Source organism: Octopus sinensis, linkage group LG8 (assembly GCF_006345805.1).
Source record: "Octopus sinensis linkage group LG8, ASM634580v1, whole genome shotgun sequence".
In the NCBI taxonomy this organism is placed as follows: domain Eukaryota; kingdom Metazoa; phylum Mollusca; class Cephalopoda; order Octopoda; family Octopodidae; genus Octopus; species Octopus sinensis.
In genome coordinates this window covers 101,764,137-101,786,778 of record NC_043004.1, presented here as the reverse complement: position 1 = coordinate 101,786,778, position 22,642 = coordinate 101,764,137, and the positions used below count along the sequence as shown (strand labels likewise).

Genomic DNA, 22,642 nt, shown 5'->3' with positions numbered 1-22,642 from the left:
GTATGTTAAATGAATCACCGAACATTACGTACATTATATTCACATGCATTTAATTTCTATCACTCAAGGATACATCTGCGTAAACCTTGTATACTCTCATGTGTGAGGAAATGGAAATTTTTTGGTATCATCTATTCTCCATTACACGTGTTTCATTTGCTAATGGGATTTACAAAGATTAACATGTTCTATAAACTTGTAAGGAATTTCTTATCAAAATTCGTCTGACACAGGAAATATTTTATTATACAAAAATGCATTATATCACAGAAATGAATTTAAGATGCATTTATAATACAAAAATGAATTATTATAATACAAAAATGCAATTATAATATAAAAATGCATTTAATAATACAAAAATGCGTTTAAAAAGGTGTATTTTATAATTACAAAATTCACGAGTATTCAAATATAGCGCTTTTATTTGGATACTCATTAGGAACTTCACAAATATCCCTAGTGAAGGAAAGAGAAACACAGATATACACACATACGTGTGTAGGCACAGACACACATATATCTCGAGCACATAGATATACAGTATATATACCTAACTACACAAACACACATATATCTATACATTTTTTCTGCTAGTGGCCTAGCATCTATACAAAGTCAATAGACATTTTTTAACTCCAGGAGGAGTTTTCTCTAGCTGGTAATCGATGTAATCTGCACCCGATATATTCTGCAAGTAAGGAAGCGAACACCTACCACCTAGCAACAGTGACAGACCATCCTCATTTGTAGTCACTCGTCCGCTAGAGATAGCAATAGTCTGCTTCAGCACGCACTAGAACGTTAAAAAAGGTAGTAATATCAGTTCCTATGGAACAACCATATTGAAGTGGCAATAAACATTACGTCTCAGTATAGTTACTGGTTACTACTTATTTTTCTATATATTTCGGAGCTGGAGCAGATTACTGCTATCTTTAGCGGATGGGTGTCCACCATTGAGGATGAGCAGAAATAGCTAGAAAGTGTTCACTCTGGTAATCCGGTCTTTGTCGCTAGAAGATGGTAGGGGTTCGCTCCCCTGCTTGCAATATATATAGGGTGAAGATTGCATCAATAACCTGCTGGAGAAGGCTCCTCCTGAGCTTAAAACGATAGTAACATCCATATTGAAGTGACGCTGAGTATTACTTCTCAGTATAGTTACTACTTTCATCTCTTGTAGAAATTTTTTAACTTTTTTAATTTGCTTAATGCCGACATTGTTATCTGTATACGTTAGCATACTGTTTCAGATGAAAGAACAAATAAGAAAGTATTCGGAACTAATGATAAATATGCAGGTACTATCCGTAAAATTAGATTATATTGGAGACTTTGATTATATAATTAGTTGTGTTAGTGCCAATGTCGAAAAACTGGATTTCGCAAAAACTAGGAAGCACAACACTAATTAGAAATTCTAATGATAATTCTAGGGAATGGCGAGCACATTAATATTACAGTGAGATGTTTAATGTAAAGAAGGGTGAGAAAGATAAATGAAGCATGAAATATAAAACGATCATACGTCATAAATGAAGAAACTGTCAGAAATTTCCAGGATAGGAATTGCAAGACGGTTTGAGAAAGAAACTGTCAGCCATGCCGCGAATGCAGTGAAACGAATGCCTGTTCATACGGAGACCAGCCATGTTGTTTGTAGTATTCTGATGATCAATGTTAGACAACATATCCCCCGTTTTAACAAGACCATGAGACATCTTGGTTACCTCTATCGAAATTCTTTCTGTTGCAAGCATTGGGTCCAGTTTTTCAGTTTCAGGATACCCCCCTCCTCCATTCACCGGTGTCGGTGACCTTGTGAAGCGCAATGGCCACTGCCCTGTTTCGTAAATAAAAGGATACAAAACAATTCATTAAGTTGATTTAAGTGTCTGAGACAGTAGGGAGTAGAATGAGCTAAGTCTGGGGAGTGTAGCGTATAATTCTGAATATTATAAATATCATATGTGAGCGTTCTCTTTGCAAAATACCAATAGACTACGGGCTTATGTAAATTATACAGTGTGTTAAATAGCATGTCCATCAGCTGAGATTATCCAAGTACTTGATGAACAAAAATCCTTTAAAAGTATCTACGAGGGGCGTTCAATAAGTAATGCCCCTGACCCACTTGCAGTTGTTTGATCTAGCTGCATGTGCACTTATTTATACCTCTATAGATTAAGTGGCGAATTACAGCTCTGAGCTAATTGTGGTTTCTGATTTACAGGTGTTTGAACTGAGTCAAGTGTGAAATGGAGCCTGTTGAGTGTCGAGCAGTGATCTGGTTTTTGTATTTGAAAGGACGCACACCACGGGAGACTTTTGATGAAATGAAAGTAACTTATGGTGATGATGCCCCATCATATGACCTTGTAAAACGCTGGCATTGTGAAATCAAACATGGTCGGAACTCTGTGGAAACAGCTCCCAGATCTGGTCGCCCCCTTCTGCCGTTGATGAGACGTCTGTCCGTCAAGTTGAGGCTGCCATTTTGGAAGATCAACGCATAACTATTCGCCAAATAGCCCATAAGGTCAAGATTAGTACCGGGTCTGTGGAAACTATCATTCATGACCATTTGCATATGCAAAAGGTGTCTGCCAGATGGATTTCCAGGTTGCTCACACCTTTCCAGAAGCAAGAACGCGTTGAGTGCTCGAGGATGAATTTGGAGATGTGCCAAGAAGATGAGTCAAAATTTTTCAAAAGACTGATCGCACAGGATAAAACATGGGTCCATCACTATGATCCATAGACCAAAGCTCAGTCAATGCAGTGAAAGCACCGTGGCTCACCTCCTCCAAAGAAGGCAAGGGTGCAGCCCTCCGCTGACAAGGTTATGCTCACAGTCTTCTGGGACCAGGACGGAGTAGTGATGACAGATTTCCTGGCAAAGGGTACCACAATTACAGGAGCCTATTATGCTTCACTTTTGAGGAAATTAAGAGAAGCTATCAAAATCAAGAGGCGGAGCAAGATCAGCAAAGGCATCCTCCTCCTGCAGGACAACGCTCCGGTCCACAACTCGCGTGTCGCCAGATCAGAAGCACAGGCGTGCAGCTATGAACTCCTCCCCTTGCACCCTCTGATTTTCACCTCTTCCCAGCCATGAAGTTGATTTTGAAAGGAAAGCGTTTCCCAGATGATGCAGCCTTGATTTCTGAAGTCACGACGTGGTTGGAGGACCAAGCTGGGGTCTTCTACAAAAACGGTCTCCAGAGCTGTATCAAACGATGGGAGAAATGCATAACTCTGGGTAGTTCCTATGTAGGAAAAGACTAATAACTGTGCCAAATGTCGTTGCTCTACTGCTATGGGAAGTGGGTCAGAGGCATTACTTATTGAACGCCCCTCGTAAGTACTAAAAACAGAAGACAACTCCTAGAAGATATAAATCAATGTCCTTCTCATACAGAACGCTTCTCTCTGATTATACAATAGCATTTGTGTTTTATGTGTGTTAATGACTTTGTAAGTGTATTTTGCAGTTCTAAAGTTATTGTGTGCATATGCAATAGCAAAAGTATATGTCGGCGGTGTCTGCCTAGTGTCTAATTTTAGATTATACACCTTCATTGGAATTATGTGAGTATAAACCTTCCTTAAAAAATCACGTGATTATATACCTTCCTTAATGAATCATGTGATAACGCAGGTGATTACATCAAATGCAAATCACGCAGAAAAGTATTTCGGGTGCCTAATTCATTTCTCTTATAGGCATTGAATCAAAGTAGTGGTTGTAAATCTACTGAAAATTTCCTTTGACAAACTCAGAAGCCAACACTGATAACAATGTATTTTCTGGCATTCGTGCTCTCTTGCTTTGGTTCCAGTGTTTTGGCGGATGATTATTCCCGTTCTCTTTATCTGGACCCCAACAAAACTTATCACCTTTCATGGAAATTCAATAAATCTCACATTGAATTCCATACTGAAGTTAAAACACTCGGTTATGTGATGCTAGGCTTGTCAACGGACGGTAACTTGAAAAACGCCGATGTCTTCTTTGCGGGAGTTTCTAACGGACAACCTTATTCATCTGTAAGTCAAATAGTTTTACAAAAAATACAGTTTTGCTCGTTTGCTTCATTACAAATGCATTAACCTAATTTTGATAGTTTTTTTTTTATTACGCAGTTAACCAAACCCAAACAAACAACACAAATTACACTCTACATAGTCCTCACTGAAATTTTAATGCTAAAATAACACAAAATACAACAAAACACACCCCTCAAAACAAAACAGACCTTGTATATATACACAATTCAATATCGATTAAAGATAATGTTGCACACTCGCCTCAAACGATTGAAAATAATAATGATGATGATGATGATGATGATGATGATGATGATGATGATGATGATGATGATGATGATGAGGATGAGGATGATGATGATGATGATGCTGATGATGATGATGTTGATCATTTTACAGACACCTTAGTGACAGTTGCCAACAATAGTTTATGGCTGTACTTTTGTAGATTTTGAGAAGTCCATGAAAGTTACTGGTTTTGTAATCAAATCTAGTCAAGTTATCTCTCTCCTTTTCTGTTAAATCTTGTTGGCACTGGTGAATAAGGGTAGAAAGTTTTGTCATTATCTTGGATTAACGGTAGCTGTTAAATTTTTCGTAAAAGGTATTGTCCTGAAAGAAGATTAAGGTAGTGTTTATGTATTATTCTGAGTCCATAATTACTAAAACACTCGTTTTATCGGCTTCTTGTATAATTATGTTATGATCCCCCTTGTGATCATTAATGATTTCCCATTCTTGTTTCTAAAATTTTGAGGTGAGAGTAAATTATAGGGATAATTGGATACCAAATCACAAAAGTTATCCAGAGTTTGATCTTCCTTTTATCGGACAGTAGTTACTTTTATGATGAGGTATTGAGTAATCATTAGAATTCTTGAATATCATTTTGTATATCCTTTAGGTCCGATCTTTGTAGTGTTCGGGTGAATTTCAGTCCTTTTGCGAGAATTTCGATTTGTTGGTTTGAAAGGGTTTTATGTGAGAGATTTATCACCTTCGGGATCTCACATTTGGTTAGTGCTATCGAGTGTCCCCGTTTTGAACTAGTTTGCCTAAAAAATTGTTTATTGGGTATTGATATAAGGAATTAGTGTTCTTATTGACTGCCCTTCCGTTGACCCCTGGTCTATTGTGAGTTCTCCGTTGAGGTCGGTTCTGTGTGTGGTTGTCATAATGGTTATATTTTGTGGTTTGGATGAGGTGGTCATTTGGAAGATATGTCTCGAGCAGGAGAAGTTCCTACTTCTTCTTTGGTCATTTTCCAAGTCTTCATTATGTGGAATGTATCTCAGATGGGAGGAGTCCTTATTTTCCTTATAGTTCCGCCCGAAAGATTGATTCACGAAGAAATTACATCAGAGATGTGGAGGGTTCTTTGGGTGTATCATTGAGTGGGTGTGTTTTGTCTTGTGGTGAAGAGTACATTGAAATTTCCCATGTTGTGTCTTTGAGAGGGTATCGGCTATTCTTGGTTCTGAGTGGGTATATATATATATATATATATATATATATATATTATTAGTGAAACCCCCGTCGTCAAAACACGTGTTTTGTTTTGACGACGGGGGGTTTCTTTGACAAGGCATGATTAGACGAACACACGCACACATAAAATATTTTTCTGCCGCCTGACGGATTTTACAGCAGTGACCTTTGTGTAGGGCTGTTTACCAACTGACGGCCGCGCGATCAAACGCACATACGAACACATAAAATATTTTCTACCCCCTGACGGATTTCTCAGCAGTGACCAGAGTGTAGCGCTTCTTACCAACTTGCGGCCGCGCATATATAGAACAGTACACACACACATGTTTCTAAGTAGATTTTGTCTCGCCCCATATAATACACCTAATATTCTTTAAATAGTCAGAACTTTAGTCTCGATCACAAAGAACATCTAAGCACCCCGTGCTCTCACCCACCGGAATGACCGCTGCCTGACCTGTTAAAATCTTCAACGCACCCACCACCCGTTTTCAACATACATTGAAAAACAGTTTGGCCATGGGCTCTTAGGAGCCTCGTTCGATTTGTTTTGCTCCGCCTCTGTTCTGTTTTTGTTTTTTCCAACGGATTTCCTATTTCTTCCTGAAGAGAAAGACACAATATGGTCTCCTTATTCAATCGGAATTTGGTAAATTGTGGCTTTCGAAACACGTGTAGAATGCAATAAAACGATTTCTGTTCAATCTTCGTTCAACTCCATTTCTTCAATTCACTAATAATATTAAAATTCAATTATCCGCACCAACGCATGGTTGCAACACCATATGGTTGTACCTCCAACCGTGCTGTCTTCTGGTGTGATTTTTGCTACCAAGGTATCGGTTAAACTTTTGATTAATCTGCAACAAGATTATTCATCTTTCTATTTCACAAAATATATATATATATATATATATATATGTGTGTGTGTGTGTGTGTGTGTGTGTGTGTGTGTGTGGTGTGTGTGTGTGTGTCTGTCGGTATGTTTGTATGTATTAGCTATCTATCTATTATAGGCGCAGTGTGTAAGGCGGCGAGCTGGCAGAAACGTTAGCACGCCGGGCGAAATGCTTAGCGGTATTTCGTCTGCCGTTACGTTATGAGTTCAAATTTCGCCGAGGTCGACTTTGCCTTTCATCCTTTCGGGGTCGATTAAAATAAGTACCAGTTACGCACTGAGGTCGATATAATCGACTTGATCCGTTTGTCTGTCCTTATTTGTCCCCTCTGTGCGTAGCTCTCTGTGGGTAGTAAAGAAATAAGAAAGTTGTGTATATATATCTATATATATATATATATATATATATATATATATATATATATACACAGAGTAGAACCTCGCAGTACGAGTGCACCGATTTATGATCAATTTGCTGTACGAGCCGAGGCTCGTGCGAGTGTAAATCCGCAGTACCAACGAGTTTCATACAAGTGCTCATTTCACGCATTCCTCTCGTTATGGCAACATCTCTATTATGTTTTTCCCATGGGTCCTAAGAAGGTTAGTCCAAAGAATGCCGAGAAGAAGAAAAAGCTCATTGCGATAGAATTGAAGAAAGAAATCATTGATAAACATGAGAGTGGTGCGTGTAGTGGACATAGCATGACAATACTACCGAAGCATGGCATGGCAGGGTGTAACGAGAAGAACTCTGAACCTCGACGAGATCGTTAAGGCCCCAATGATATTCTGTTAAAATGTACTATTGACGAGTTTTATTTCTTCATTTCCCTGAAGAGAAGATTACATTGTTTTACACCATTTTATTCCTTTGAAATAGTACCAATGATGTCTTCGAAACATGTTTCGGAAGTAAAAGAATTTGAATAACACCCGCGTTTAACTCCATTTATTTATTCATATATATTATAAAAAATATTTCACATAAAACCGGATTTTCTACGTTTAAAAATAAGGTGTTAAGCCCTTTTTACTTCAGTGATTTTTTGCTGCCCTGGTCAATGTTTGTCTATTTGTCTGTGTTAATTGTAAACAAGGGAAAAATACATACCTGTAAATATATATATATATATATATATATATATATATATATGTTTTTTATACATACATACATACATACATACATACATACATACACATACATACATATACATATATACATATATATACATATATATACAAAGAGGGACAAAATTTCAAGGTCAAATCTAATTTTACTTGTGCCTCTGAAAACATAATTTAAGTCACAAGATGCTCGGGCTGCCACCAAGACTTCGTGGGGTCCACGGGACTATCACTCAGACGTAGATACACACTGCATCGACAACAGATTGCATTCCCAGAATACAGAATGATACCCTTTAAAGAGCATATTGAGAAATACGCAAAGCAACTACTACCACAATTTTTAATCTTTCCATTTTACCAATGTGCTATTGGAACACCAACACAAATTAGACTAAACAAGGAAACATTATTCATTGAAAAATATAAGCCCAAACTTAACCACTCTAACATTCTTATACAGAGAAACTCACCCCATTAAAAAAAGGCAAGAAATATAAAGCGATTATCTCCCTTACACCGGAAGAAATCACTTATTACCTCCCCTTACCTGGAACTCTTCTTTACACTTCTTAACGAAATCATAACGATGTTTTGAGAAATTTGATATGTTAAACACGAAACCGGTAATTTCTTCAAAAACTATGTCACTGTATGAAAAAAAGTTTATAACATTTTTCTGACATAATGACTCAAATATATATTTTTTAACCTTTTAAAACAAGCCTTCTGTAGTTTTTTTCACTTTTTACTATTTTCTATAAATTCAACCACGTGCTTTCACACACCAACCTTCTCAACTATATATATATATATACATTTGTCTTATTGCAGAACTATTATGGCAATAGTGACGGAAAATTGTCTTTACAATCAATCAGTGAATGGCATCTTATGTACTCCAATGAGTCTAACATGGAAACAACATTGACATTCTCTAGAGAACTTTCTGGGCCAAATATGAAGATGAATATCACAGTAAGTATTTTATTTTATACAAAATTTAGCTAAGATAAACTACTTAATTAAAGACGTAATACGAATTAATGAAATAGATTGAGCAAGTGTTCATATACAAAATGGCGTACGTAACATATTTTACAAGATTTACATTTTTAGCGAGAGGAATATAAAGCAAGCTGCAGTTGTTTGTTGCAAAGAAGAATGGAAATATTTTCAAGTAATTAAGAATTAATTTAAAGCCATTAATTTTATACTTATCAGGAAACATGATCTTTATATTGGAAGGAAGGATGGTGTGATTTGTTTTGAGCTTCCTAGACTACGTCAGCAAAGCATTGTTAGCATGATAGAGCAGGTAGTATTCTTTATTTTTCGCTGTGAGTGACTTATAAGGCAAAAATATGGAAGCCACTGTTTCCGATCACGCTTATAAAAATAACTAATTTTTGTAATTGACTTTTAATTTCTTGAAATTATTTCCTCTTTTCTGTGTTAGACTTTAACGACTCCCATCGTTAAAGGTAATCGTTTACTGTCTCCAGCTGACAGATAAACTTTATTTATTTATCTATTTATTTATGCGTATATCAGTCAAGGAATGAAAACCCGTCTTGATTTATTTATTACGTGTAATATCTTGCTAACTTTGAGTATCATTCAAATTTTGTCAAATCTTGTCAAAATCTTGTAAACAACAATCTACTATGCTTTATTTTTGTTTCATTGTTGATGCACGTTTCCTACGACCTGTATCATATACTGTTTCTCATTCCTGTTTTTGAATATTTTTTAATTGTACGTTGGCAAAACCGGTTAAGCTACGAACAAAATATGTTGTGGTATTTTTCTTACAACTTTTTATGTTCGTGTTTCAATTCCGCCGGATATTAACTTATCTTTTCCTGTCTGGTACCTGTCTAGTACTTTCCTGTCTTGTACCTGTACTAGTACTTGAATTGTTGCAATCGAGTAAACCCACTTTTAAATATATGGCCTTGTGCAAGTGTCATAAGTGTTTATTTAAATTGCAAGGGACTAATAAAAATGGGACTGGATTAGATGAAATCCCTTGCCATATATTGTTACGACTCTGTTAAAATTCCCCTCTAATCGACTTTGCTTTTATCATCCCGCTGTCAATAAAATGAAGCACAGACTTGTTTTATCAAACGTACCTTCCCCAAAATTTATGCCAATTAGGACCCTCTTTGTAGTATTATAGGCCCCGAGCAAATCAGTGCACTAGGCCCTGATGTATATATTTATTGTGAACAAGCCCCTAGACCGGCGAGGCTCGACGGTCAACTCCCCACTGATGCCAACGATAGCAATCTTTATTTTAAACAATTTTTACACGAGGTTTAGCTGTATAGTTTTAGTTTTACCATATTGAAATACAAATATCAAAATTATTCAATAACATTTAAGATCTTAATTATGTTTGTAACTTATAAAGTTTGCAGGTGAATGCGGTAATTCATAGTCAAAGAAACCAATACAAAAAACTGTATGTTCTACAGAGATATAGCTGCCTATATATGTGTTAGTTGTAAAATATATATACATCGCAAGAGTAGTTAGCAGAAGAAAAGTGAATTAAATAGTGTGTAATTGGTTATAATCACACACCTAATTGTTAATTTTCTTTGGTATTTACCGAAATTATTATAATAGGATGTCAATGAGATAATATTGTCATTTCCTCGCCGATTTTTAGTGCACATAATATAAACTGTGTTAATGCTGGATTAAATATTCTTTTCTATGAAGGCGGAATTTAAAAAAAGAATATGATGTGGGACACTTATTTATTAAATGTATTAATATTTTACGCCTACTCATGTACTACATCATATATCTATTTTGTGATTCTCTCATCATTATTTAAGCAATTGCGGTGAAATTCACTTTATGCTGAGAAGGTCTAATTCAGCTAAAACGTGGACAGTGTTATCTTCTGTACTTGCCGAAATTAATGTAATCATTAAGCAAAATCTATAGTTCACTGCATAACTATTCGAAATATGTCAATATTGACTTATCCTTTCTAGACAAAAAGGCTTAAATCTAATTTCTTTAATTTAAAAAGATTACAACGAAATCTGGTGCCGTTACAGTTTTCCAAGTTCTCTTTAGTATATGATAAATCTCTCATCAACTTGCATCGGTAATATCAGTGTTTGTCTTATGTCAAGTATTAGATTGCGTCTGTAAAGTCTAAGATACGTATTACTTTGAGGAAACGGTTCACAGTTATAAGCCATACCTGCAAAGTAAAATTGATTTGTGCGATACTTTGCAATGCGGTGAAGAATTCAAATATTCCTCTAGATTATATATTCAATAGGTTAAAGGCACCCAAAGAATTCTTTGTAAAACCCTTTCGTACGGAAGGATACTTTACGTGGCTGCTTGATTTTAAAATGACCAGGTTTCGTTAACGTAACAAAATATCGACTTTAAAAGATCCAATATTTATTGCTGACTGTAGACAGCTGATTAGAGGAAGTCGAAATAATCAAAAGCGTTCCATTCTCAACCACCTGTTTGATTTTAGACCTCAGGTCAGCCCTGATCAGTCAGATTCATAATCAAAGACAATCCAGTCGGTACCAGTCTCATTTAACTTGGACTGCATTATCCGTCGCGCGCTTCCACTTTGAAGAAATTTTGAAATAATGAGTTGAGGAAATTTAGATGCTTTTTCTTCCAGATTGAGCAGACGTCTCATATCTCGCGTGAATATTGTTGCTTTTGATGATAATGGTGCGGATCCTGATGAAATTGATTTTGAATTTGATGAAGTAGAGGAGGAGGAGGAGGATGATCGTGATGACGTGGAAGAGGTAGAAGGGAATAAGAGGATTATGATAAGAGTCTTTCTTCTTTTCTTTTCTAGCAAAATACAATGAGAGTCCTGTGGGGCTACGGTAAGACAGACATGATAAATGAGAACTTTCAACTGGATGGCGTCAAAAGTCTGTATCTGCTTGAAGACCAGTTGCCTGAACCAGAAATGCCAAATGATGCATTTCATATACAATTCAGAATGAATAAAGTAAGAATTTATATTCCTTTTAATTTTTTAAATTAATCAATTTATTTATTTATTCTTTTATTTCAGAATGAATGAAGTAAGAATTCATAATCCTTTTAATATCTTTAATTCATTCATTCATTTTCTATTTATCTGTTTGTAATCCTTTTTACAATACAAAATCGAAACGTGAATTTGACCAACGTAATGGAGATCAGTAAAGTTGACAGGCTAAATAATAAAACAAAATACTATTTAACCTCTTCTCTCTTAGGTTATAAACTTCATCCATAACATTGCCACCATTAGGTGCCTGGATTCCTTCTGTGAAGTCATCTCTGTTCCTTTCGATCTTGGTCTCCGAAAACTTCATTTCTTCCTCAGGTGCTGACCTTTTGCCTCTGATAAAGCTATAAAAACAAAGTGTGATCTACTTTCGAACCCCGTAGAAGTCGAACCTACATTTTGATACCTACAGTTTTGAAAAAATACATCTGTCATATATCGATGTCGATTCTAAAATACTAAGGGTCGGAAAAATATTTTTGAGGAAGAAGGCGGCGAGCTGGCAGAGTCGTTAGCACGTCAGGTGAAATGCTTGGCGGTATTTCGTCTGCCGTTACGTCCTGAGTTCAGATTCCGCCGAGTACGACTTTGCCTTTCATCCTTTCGAGGTCGATAAATAAGTACCAGTTACGCACTGGGGTCGATATAATCGACTTAATCCGTTTGTCTGTCCTTGTTTGTCCTCCCTGTGTTTAGCCCCTTGTGGGTAGTAAAGAAGTTGGTGTTTCGTCTACCGTTACGTTCTGAGTTCAAATTCCGCCGAGGTCGACTTTGCCTTTCATCCTTTCGGGGTCCATTAAATAAGTACCAGTTATGCACTGGATCGATGTAATCGACTTAATCCGTTTTTCTGTCCTTGTTTATCCCCTCTGTGTCTAGCCCCCTGTGGGTAGTAAAGAAATAAGTATTTCGTCTGTCGTTGCGTTCTGATTTCAAATTCCACCGAGATTGACTTTGCCTTTCATCCTTTCGGGTCATTAAATTAAGTACCAGTTGCCTACTGTGGTCGTTCTAATCGACTGTCCCCTCCAGTCGAGTAAGATCAGATTGGAACTATTCTTGTCATACAAACCATAACTGAAACAAAACAAATGAATATAGCTATTTTTTAAAAAATTCAGTTACTATTTCGATAATAGAAATATATATCTACACCTGTTTACTCGTACTATCAACTAATGGAGGCAGTAGAATTTTGGTGTGGGGAGGTTAACATAGCATATCCATTATGGTTCCAACTTTTTGGTTTCTGTATTCAAAACTCATTGTGGGTATCAATCTTTGAACACTAATCTACAGACAAATTCCAGCGCATCTCCCTCAGCGGCAACGCTTTTTTTTTTTTCATTTTGTCTGCTGGGACAATAAGCCAGTCTAACTTAGAGGAAATTGTACGTTCCAGCCCTCAATATAAAGTTGCTTCTAGATATAGAACTGTTTTGATAAATTTTTGGAAACATTTTACGCTAAATTATGTATTTTTCAGCGAGGACCCCATAATAAGCATTATGAAATATATATCAGTTGATTAATACTGCCTCAATGTTGCAGAAGGCATGAAAGTACTTGTTTTATCTTTGAATTTTGTTTTTCTTTCGCATAATTTTATTGTGCCGAATTCTGAAATCTATAATCTAGCTAGCAAGTTAAAGAAGTATACACACGCACACACATAGATACATATACACATGTACCTAAACACGCACACACTAACACCCACGAACGCACGCACACACACACACACACATACACACACACACACGCACACATTTTCACATGAGGTGGTACACATTCCTGAATTGACCGTTAATAAATAAATATATATGTATATATATATATATATATGTGTGTGTGTGTGTGTGTGTGTGTGTAATTAAGAGAAATAACCTCTATTAAGTAATTCGATTGACAGTGAAAGATATATTAATTCATCTAGAAAAATTTAAATATATTATGATAAACATTATTCTAACAATCATTAAATTAAATAAACATTAAATTGACTACACGCGTTTCGTGACTATATCGTTAAATCGATAATAATAAAATCGGCAATATTAAAATTAATTCGATTTAAAATTAATCCAATTCAAAAATATAGCCACTATATATATATATATATATATATATATATATATATATATATATAATATATATGTATATATATATGTATATATAATGTTATATAATATATACATATATATGTATATATATATATATATGTATATATATATGTTATATATATATATATATATATATATATAGTTTATATATATATATATATATATATATATATATATAATATATATATGCTTGTATATGTACATGTAGAGGTAGGTACGTACATATATGTTATATATATGCATATGTTCTATTTTATTATTAACATATTATACGACTAAACGCACGCACCCTATTAAGTAAGATTGTTCTGTTTATCAAGTTAGCCTTGATATTAACTCTCACGCGACTCTACATCTTTCTTTCTTTCTCTCCCATTCCCTTTTTCGTCCTTTTTCCCTCACTTAACTTGTCTCTTCCTCTCTCTCTCTTCTTCTTTCTCTCTCTCTCTCCTCCGCCCATTCTTCATGGTCTCCTCGCACTATTCCCCTTCTTCTCTCTCTTCCTCTTGCTCCTCCTCCCCCATTCCCGTCGTCCATCTGCGACGATACTTCCGTCGTAACTGCTATCCTGTCTTTTCTCGCCCGCCTTCTAAGGCCACTGGTCGTCATTCTTTCTCTCTCGTCGTCCACTATAATCCAGCGTTTGCATTACTTTTTTCGTCTGGCGTAAACAGCCCTTCTTATCTTGTTCTCCTTGCCCTGTCTCTCACTGTTATATATTTATTTTTCAACTGTTTATATATAATTTTTTTTTTTTTTTTACTGTTTATATGTTTGTACTGTCGTTACCGTCTTGCTTTTTTTACCATTTTTTACCGCTCTGCGAAAAGATCTCAGAATTTTAATTGATTTGCTTTTCGCAGGAAGGAAGTTTCTTCGAAGTATACGTCTCGCTTTTATCCTTCGAAACGTAGAGTAGATGAAACCTTAGCGACTGAAGAAGGGGATTTTTCGTTGTGCTTATTGTCCTGTATCTTTTTTTCCTTTTTGCTTGTCCTGTTCCTTGGTTTGTGTCTATGTTTTTCGTCTCTCTATGTGTTCGACGTCTTTTTGGTGTCCTGTACACATATATGCGTGTATATGTACATGTAGAGGTAGGTACGTACATATATGTTTATATATATGCATATGTTCTATTTTATTAACATATTATACGACTAAACGCACGCACCCTATTAAGTAAGATTGTTCTGTTTATCAAGTTAGCCTTGATATTAACTCTCACGCGACTCTGCATCTTTCTTTCTTTCTCTCCCATTCCCTTTTTCGTCCTTTTTCCTCAATTAACTTGTCTCTTCCTCTCTCTCTCATTCTTCATTCTCTCTCTCTCCCTCACCATTCTTCATGGTCTCCTCGCACCATTCCCCTTCTCTCTCTCTTCCTCTTGCTCCTCCTCCCCCATTCCCGTCGTCCATCTGCGACGATACTTCCGTCGTAACTGCTATCCTGTCTTTTCTCGCCCGCCTTCTAAGGCCACTGGTCGACATTCTTTCTCTCTCGTCGTCCACTATAATCCAGCGTTTGCATTACTTTTTTCGTCTGGCGTAAAAGCCCTTCTTATCTTGTTCTCCTTGTCCTGTCTCTCACTGTTATATTTTATTTTTCAACTGTTTATATAATTTTTTTTTTTTTTTTTTTTACTGTTTATGTTTGTACTGTCGTTACCGTCTTGCTTTTTTTAAACCATTTTTTACCCCTCTGCGAAAAGATCTCAGAATTTTAATTGATTTGCTTTTCGCAGGAAGGAAGTTTCTTCGAAGTATAAGTCGTCTCGCTTTTATCCTTCGAAACATAGAGTAGATGAAACCTTAGCGACTGAAGAAGGGGATTTTTCGTTGTGCTTATTGTCCTGTATCTTTTTTTCCTTTTTGCTTGTCCTGTTCCTTGGTTTGTGTCTATGTTTTTCGTCTCTCTATGTGTTCGACGACTTTTTGGTGTCCTGTACACATATATGCGTGTATATGTACATGTAGAGGTATGTACGTACATATAGTTTTATATATGCATTATGTTCTATTTTATTACATAATATATATATATATATATATATATATATAAATAAAGGTGAAGGCGCATGGCTCAGTGGTTAGAGCGTCGAGCTTACGATCGTGTGGTTGTGAGCTCGAATCCCGGAATATTATTATGGAGTCCTCGCTGAAAATACATAATTTAGCGTAATATGAGGGTTATAAAGATTTTATAATTTTTTACTACCAGTGGCCTAGCGTGTAAAAAAATTAGTCAATACACTATATATTATTCATATAAATACGGTGTACATTTAAACACATAAGAGGTATCCGTCATAGGATTCCTGGCACGCTAGAAGGAACAGCCAAAGTCCAAACCACTATTTGGGATAGAACGTCGAAGGGAATGAAAAGTAAAAAAATTGCCATCTATCTTCTGGACTCTAATAGTTGTGTGGACTTTGGCTGTTCCTTCTAGCGTGTCAGGAATCCTATGACGAATACTTCTTGTATTTAAATGTACACGTGTGTGTGGAAGCACATGGCCTAGTGGTTAAAGCAGCGGACTCGCGGTCGAGGGATCGTGGGTTCGAATCTCTGACCGGGCGATGTGTAAAATTGACATCTAAGCTCCATGGGTGAGTTTAACACCGAAGCTCCACGCGGCTCCGACAGAAGGTAATGGTGAACTTCTGCTGACTCTTTCACCACAACTTTCTCTCACTCTTTACCTCCTGCATCTTGCAGCTCATCTGCGACGGACCGGTGTCCCGTTCAGGTGGGGAACCTATACGCCAAGGAAATCGGGAAACCAGCCCTATTAGCCAGGCATGGCTCGAGAAGGAACAAACAATATATTTGATTTGATTGATTGATTTTTGATTTTTCCAGTTTCAGCTTATGAGCTGTGGCCATGCTGGGGCACCGCCATTTGGTGTTGCTACTTGGTTTCACTTCATGAAGGCTTTCTAGCAGCTGCTATTTGGTGCATGAGAGAGTTCGATGCAGCTGCCCTCATCTGCCCCTCCTGCCGTGAAGTTGGTTCATCTGGGACACCTGACAGGAAGAGATCCAGCTTCATTTTAAAGACATCTGTATCCACCCCATGCAGGTCTCTCAGGTTCTTCGGGAGGATATTGAAGAGCTGTGGGCCTCGGAAGCCCAGGCTATCACAGAACCTTGTCCTACATCTTGATGGCAAGTTTGGAGTCCTAGGCACCACGCAGTGGCGCCCAGTTCTGGCATTTGCGTAACACTCGATGCCAAAGTTCAGGACACTTCCCTCCAGGATCTTCCAGATGTATATTATGGCATATCTTTCCCGCCTACGCTCCAGGGAATATAATGTTAATTTCCTGAGTCTTCCCCAGTAGCTTACATTCTGCATAAACGCTATCTTCTTCGTGTAGCTACGTTGGATCGCCTCGAGCTCTGTGATCAAGTTGACACTGGATGGTGACCATAACTGAGAGCAGTAGTCAACGTGGCTTAGGACAAGTGTCCTCTAGGGGACCATCATGGTTTCTTGTTCTCTTGTTCTAAAGGTTCTGAGGATCCATCCGGCCAGTCGTCTACATTTCATTGCCAATTTAGCAACATGTACACGAAAGGTCGCGTCATCACTCATGTAAATACCTAGGTCACGCACTGATTGTGCCTCTGGGATTGCTATTCCTCCGGGTCCAGTGTATTCATTGGGTATTGCATTTAGTTTTGCATGCTGATAGTATAGAGCTTGAAACTTTTCAGCATTGAACTGCATGCTCTTCTTTTCGGCCCACTTGTATATTTTGTCTAGCTCACATTGCAGGTGTTTAGTGTCCTCAGGGTTCTGTATTGCCTGTGAGACTTTTGTGTCATCTGCATAACTTGTGATCGTGGCTCTCTGCGTGGCTGAGGGCATGTCTGAGAGGGCCATTATGAACAGTAGTGATCCCAGAACAGTGCCCTGCGGAACACCGCTCACTATTTGCGTGTTAATGGAAGTGGCCCCATTGGCCACTACCACCTGACTTCTATCTTTCAGAAAGTCATGAAGCCATTCTCCCAGTTTTCCAACTATGTTGAGATCACGCAGTTTGTGACATATCATTCCATGATCGACTTTATCAAAGGCCTTTGCAAAGTCGAGATATATCACTTCCACATTTGAGTGGTTGAGCAGCCGTTTCAGCACCCAGTCATAGTGTTGTAGGAGCTGAGTTAAACAGCTTCTCCCTGGTCGGAAACCATGTTGGGTGTCGGGCAGCAAGTCATTTTCTTCAAGGAAGGTGATCAGCTTCCTTCTGACTATTCGTTCCATGACCTTGCTGATGTGTGAGGTCAGAGAGATAGGTCTATAGTTCTTGGCTTCCGCTCTGCTACCTCCTTTATGAATGGGGCATATTTTACCTTCCTTCAGTTTTCTTGGAAGTTTGCCAGCTGCAAGGAAGCTCTGAAAGAGGAACTGCAGTGGTCTTGCTAGGACTCTCTTACATGCTTTTAGGAGGATTGCCGGGAATCCATCGGGGCCAGTAGCTGAGTCTGTTTTCATTTCATCTATAGCCTTGATTACATCGTCTTCCTTTATATCGATGTAATCTATCGTCGCCGCCTCTGATTTTATATCTGCAGTGGTAAAAAAGTCAGTTGGATTGGTGATTTGGAGATGCCCAAGGGGTGGAGTGAAAACACTCTTGAATTGCTCATTCAGTATTTCACTTACCCTCATTGGTTTTCCTGTAAGTGTGCCATCCTTTTCGAGGAGTGGCCCTATTCTACAGTGCACCGTAGCCGTTTCTTTGGCATACCTGTAGAAAGCTCTGGGGTTAGATTTTATGTTGTCTATAGCCCAGGCTTCTTTGTCTGCTCTTTCCTTTTCATGGGAGAGTTTCAGACATTTTTCGATTTCCAACAGTTTTATTTTTTGGCGGGACTTTTCACTGCTTTCAATCTGTTTGTTTAGGCGATTTGAAAATTTTGTACGCCGCCTCATTAGAATTTTCCTCTCTCTGGGGATTTTGTTCTTGTGTACAGTGGCCTTTCTCTCTGGGACATATTTGTAGCATATGGCTTGCATTACAGACATGAATTGTTGAAGTTTCACGTCGATGTCTGGCGAGGAGAGACATTTAGGCCAGTTTTGTTTGAGGATCTCTTTCTCAATTTGTTTCCAGTTTGCCTTATGGTAGTTCAAGCTGGAAAGATTCTGGGGGTTTCTTGTAGGCTGCATGTCCGTGCTCTCTTTTGGCCCGTACATGGTCAGCTCTATCATGTTGTGATCCGAGAGTAGTGTCGGTGTCACTTTCACATTATGGATGAGATCCATGTCATTTGTGAAGCAGAGATCCAGTGTGTTACCTACCCTGGTTGGTTGGAGTATTACCTGCTCCATGTACAGGGTGTTGATGAGGTTCAGGAGGGACCTCGCCTGTCCTCGTTCACATCTTGTCATTCCTGGGAGAGAAAGGCCCTCGGGCCATCTGACATTTGGCAGATTGAAGTCTCCCATAAGAAGTACACTTATGTGTTGTTCTAATGTGGTTAGAACTTCTCTATTTTTATAAGGCAGTCTTCAAACTTGCCCACATGGCTTGGGGCATCTGGAGGGCGGTATGTAGCACACACAACTACATCAAGTTGCCTAATATGTACAATTAGTGTGTCACACACCGAGTTTGAGTATGATAAGAGGACCTGGGGTGTGAGGTCCTCACGGATGTACATAGCAACACCTCCATGACTCCTTTCTTTCCTGTCGGTCCGTAGTACAGCATACTGTGGTATGTGTAACTCCGCATCTGCTATATCCGGTTTCAGGTGCGTTTCCGTTAGTGCTATGCATAAGGCTTGATTGCATGCAACAAAATCTCTCAGGAACGGGATTTTTGTCCTGTTACTGAGTGTTTGCAGTCCTCTGATGTTCAGTAGGAGCATCGAGGTGAGGTGTACGTTGTTGCCGGTGGTGTCCATCCTGGGTCTGTTTGCTGTGGTGGTGGTCTAGTATATAGTGGGTAGTCCCACCTGCGGGCTTGGGTTTGATGAAGCCAGGTCAGCTGCTGTACAATCTTTTGTGCCATGCACAAAAAAGATTGTTGCTCAGCAGCTGCCCTTTCGACAACATCATGTTGGTGGTTTCTGGCACGCACAACATCTGCGTACCTCCGCTTTGGGGCAAATGGTGCGTGGTCCATCCCTTTTCCTTGTGTTGATGGTTTGTACATCTGCCTCGTGTCTCTGTGGCAGGGTCCCCGATGTGCAAAGCGGCAGCCTGCACCTTCCTTTCCATGCCAGCAGGAACCTCTCAGGTAGAACCTACACACCTGTGTGCGCTGTCCGTTTCCATCTTTTGCGGTTCCACTTCTATTCCTAGTTTTTTCACCCTTTGGTCCTGCTTGAGCTTTTCCTTTAGCTCTACCAGCCCTTCTTTTAGTTCTTCCTCCTCCCTCTACCTCTTCACCGGGTTCTCCGTCTCCATGGCCTTTGCTGCCGGTTGGAGAACTTGCACCTGGGTTCACTTCCCGGGCAGGTTTCTCATTCAAAACCTCCTCCCGGGCATCCACCAGGTGGGGGTGACTTCTTTCATCGTCTCCATTCATGTCATCTTTGCCTCGCTCGTTCTCAAAGATGGCATCAAGTGCGCCAATGTGCGACCATACAAGCGCATATGAGCGCACGAATTCCCGTCTCTTTCGCTCCATCTGAGCCGCTGTCCTCTTGTAGCCTCTGCTCTTCAGCGCAGCCGCAATCACCTCGCTAGGGCTATCTCCGCCGGCGCACTCCCATGCTTGTACGAATAAATCCAGCTCGTCAGGTCTCCATGCTCTGGACATGCTGGATGATCTGTCTATTTGTTTATCTATTTAACTATGTTCGAGAGAAGACAAGAAGATATTTAATCTTAAGGCTAATTATGGGATAGAGTATTATTAATATTAACAATATTAAAGTTTGTGGGTAAAAACGTTATTTAATCTTAGGCTAATTAGGAGATAGAGTATCTGAAAATATGTTAACAATATTACAATTATATTAAAGTGTGGGTAATAATCGTTATTTAATCTTGGGGCTAATTAGAGGTAGAGTATTCAAAAATATATTAAGTGTGGGTGAAAAAGTTAAAGTGTGGGTAAAAACGTTATTAATCTTAAGGCTAATTAGAGGATAGAGTATCTGAAAATATGTTAACAATATTACAATTATATTAAAGTGTGGTTAATAATCGTTATTTAATCTTGAGGCTAATTAGAAGGTAGAGCATCCAAAAATATATTAAAGTGTGGGTGAAAAAGTTAAAGTTAAAGTGTGGGTAAAACGTTATTTAATCTTAAGGCTAATTAGAGGATAGAGTATCTGAAAATATGTTAACAATATTACAATTATATTAAAGTGTGGGTAATAATCGTTATTTAATCTTGAGGCTAATTAGAAGGTAGAGCATCCAAAAATATATTAAAGTGTGGGTGAAACGTTATTTAATCTTAAGGCTAATTAGAGGATAGAGTATCTGAAAATATATTAACAAATATTTAAAATGTGGGTAAAAAGGCTAATTAGAAAGATATTAGAGTGTGGGTAAAAAATTAGATGTTAAAGTGTGGGTAATAAACGTTGTTTATTCTTAGGCTAATTAGAAGATAGAGTATCTGAAAAATTATTAACGATAAACAGTATTAAACGTTATTTAATCTTAAGGCTAATTAGAAGATGGAGTATCTGAAAGAGGTAAGAAAGAGGGGAAAGATTAGTTATCTATATAAAGTTCGTGAAAGTTCACGTCCATGCATATATACGCATACATATATACATACACGCACACACACATACATACACGTGCACACACATACACATATACACAGACGGGGAGAGAAGGAAGGTGGAAAAAAAAGAAAGAAAATGAGTGAAAATATATTAAAATATATATATATTTTAAAGTGTGAAGAAAGGGTTATTTAATTTTGAAGCCAAGTTCGAGACAGTTATTGAAATGTAAACAAACAAAAAAAAAGCGATCGTAGACTTTAACGGAGATGTGGGCTTAGATTATATAAAATAGGATAATAAACAAAATATGAAATAGAAGATGAAAGGGATACTTAATCCAACGATGTGGTCTGGATTTTTCGTGGGTTTTTTTCGTGGTTATTTTCCAGGAGATGTTTCTTTTTCCTTCTACAGTGGATTTTTTTTCGCCATGTGCGTTTTCGGTCAAAAGAAAAAATTTTTACTGTTTGGCTTCAGGCAAAGTATATTACGTTTTTGATTAATATATTTGTAGCCGAAGTGTTGTAGTGGGCTTTATGAGTTGAATTTGTGACTTTCAGTAGATTATTTCACCGATTTATGCACACTTTCTGCTTTTTAAACAGAGCAAAGACGATACACGTCTCTCCCTGTCGGATCCGAAAATACGTATATATATATATATAAAACTTACTTGAAAATGGATGCGTGGCATTCGATCGTATAATAATATGAATAACATATGCATATATACATACATATATGTACATACCTACATATATATGTACATATACAAACATATATGGGTACAGAACATCAAAATAACGTCATCAAAATGAGAAACGAGAACATAAAAAACAAAAACACAGAAAACGAACTTTTTTTCAAACAACAAAAGAAACAAATAGAGAAACGGAACAGAAATATAAAGAACATTTCTTCCATCTGTTGTCCCTCGTTTCGAAGGTGGGGAATGTTCTTTATGTTCTTTAGTGAGTTTTTTTTTGTTTTGTTTTTAAATTTCACTACCAGTGGCCTAGCATGCCGATTGAAACTGCGCTTGCGCGGTGAATTTGAAAAATTATAATGTATAACGATGAAACACGTATTCTTCGTCTCTTAATTATATGTTAGTGATATGGCGCGGTCACTGATGAGAAATTTTGTCCTAGTAAATTATTTTATTTGCCAA

The 22,642-nt window shown here is 37.7% G+C and overlaps 1 protein-coding gene across 1 annotated transcript in view; it reads left to right on the top strand.

Annotated features, from left to right (window-relative positions):
• The first annotated feature begins 3,717 nt into the window (after positions 1–3,717).
• The window catches only part of LOC115214882 (DBH-like monooxygenase protein 1), a 46,611-nt gene continuing 27,686 nt past the window's right edge, over positions 3,718–22,642 (top strand). Inside the window, exons 1-3 of the mRNA XM_036505628.1 lie at positions 3,718–4,053; positions 8,405–8,548; positions 11,433–11,591. Of these exons, the coding sequence (XP_036361521.1) occupies positions 3,805–4,053; positions 8,405–8,548; positions 11,433–11,591 (552 nt within the window). The 5' untranslated portion in view covers positions 3,718–3,804. The remainder of the gene's footprint in view (positions 4,054–8,404; positions 8,549–11,432; positions 11,592–22,642) is intronic.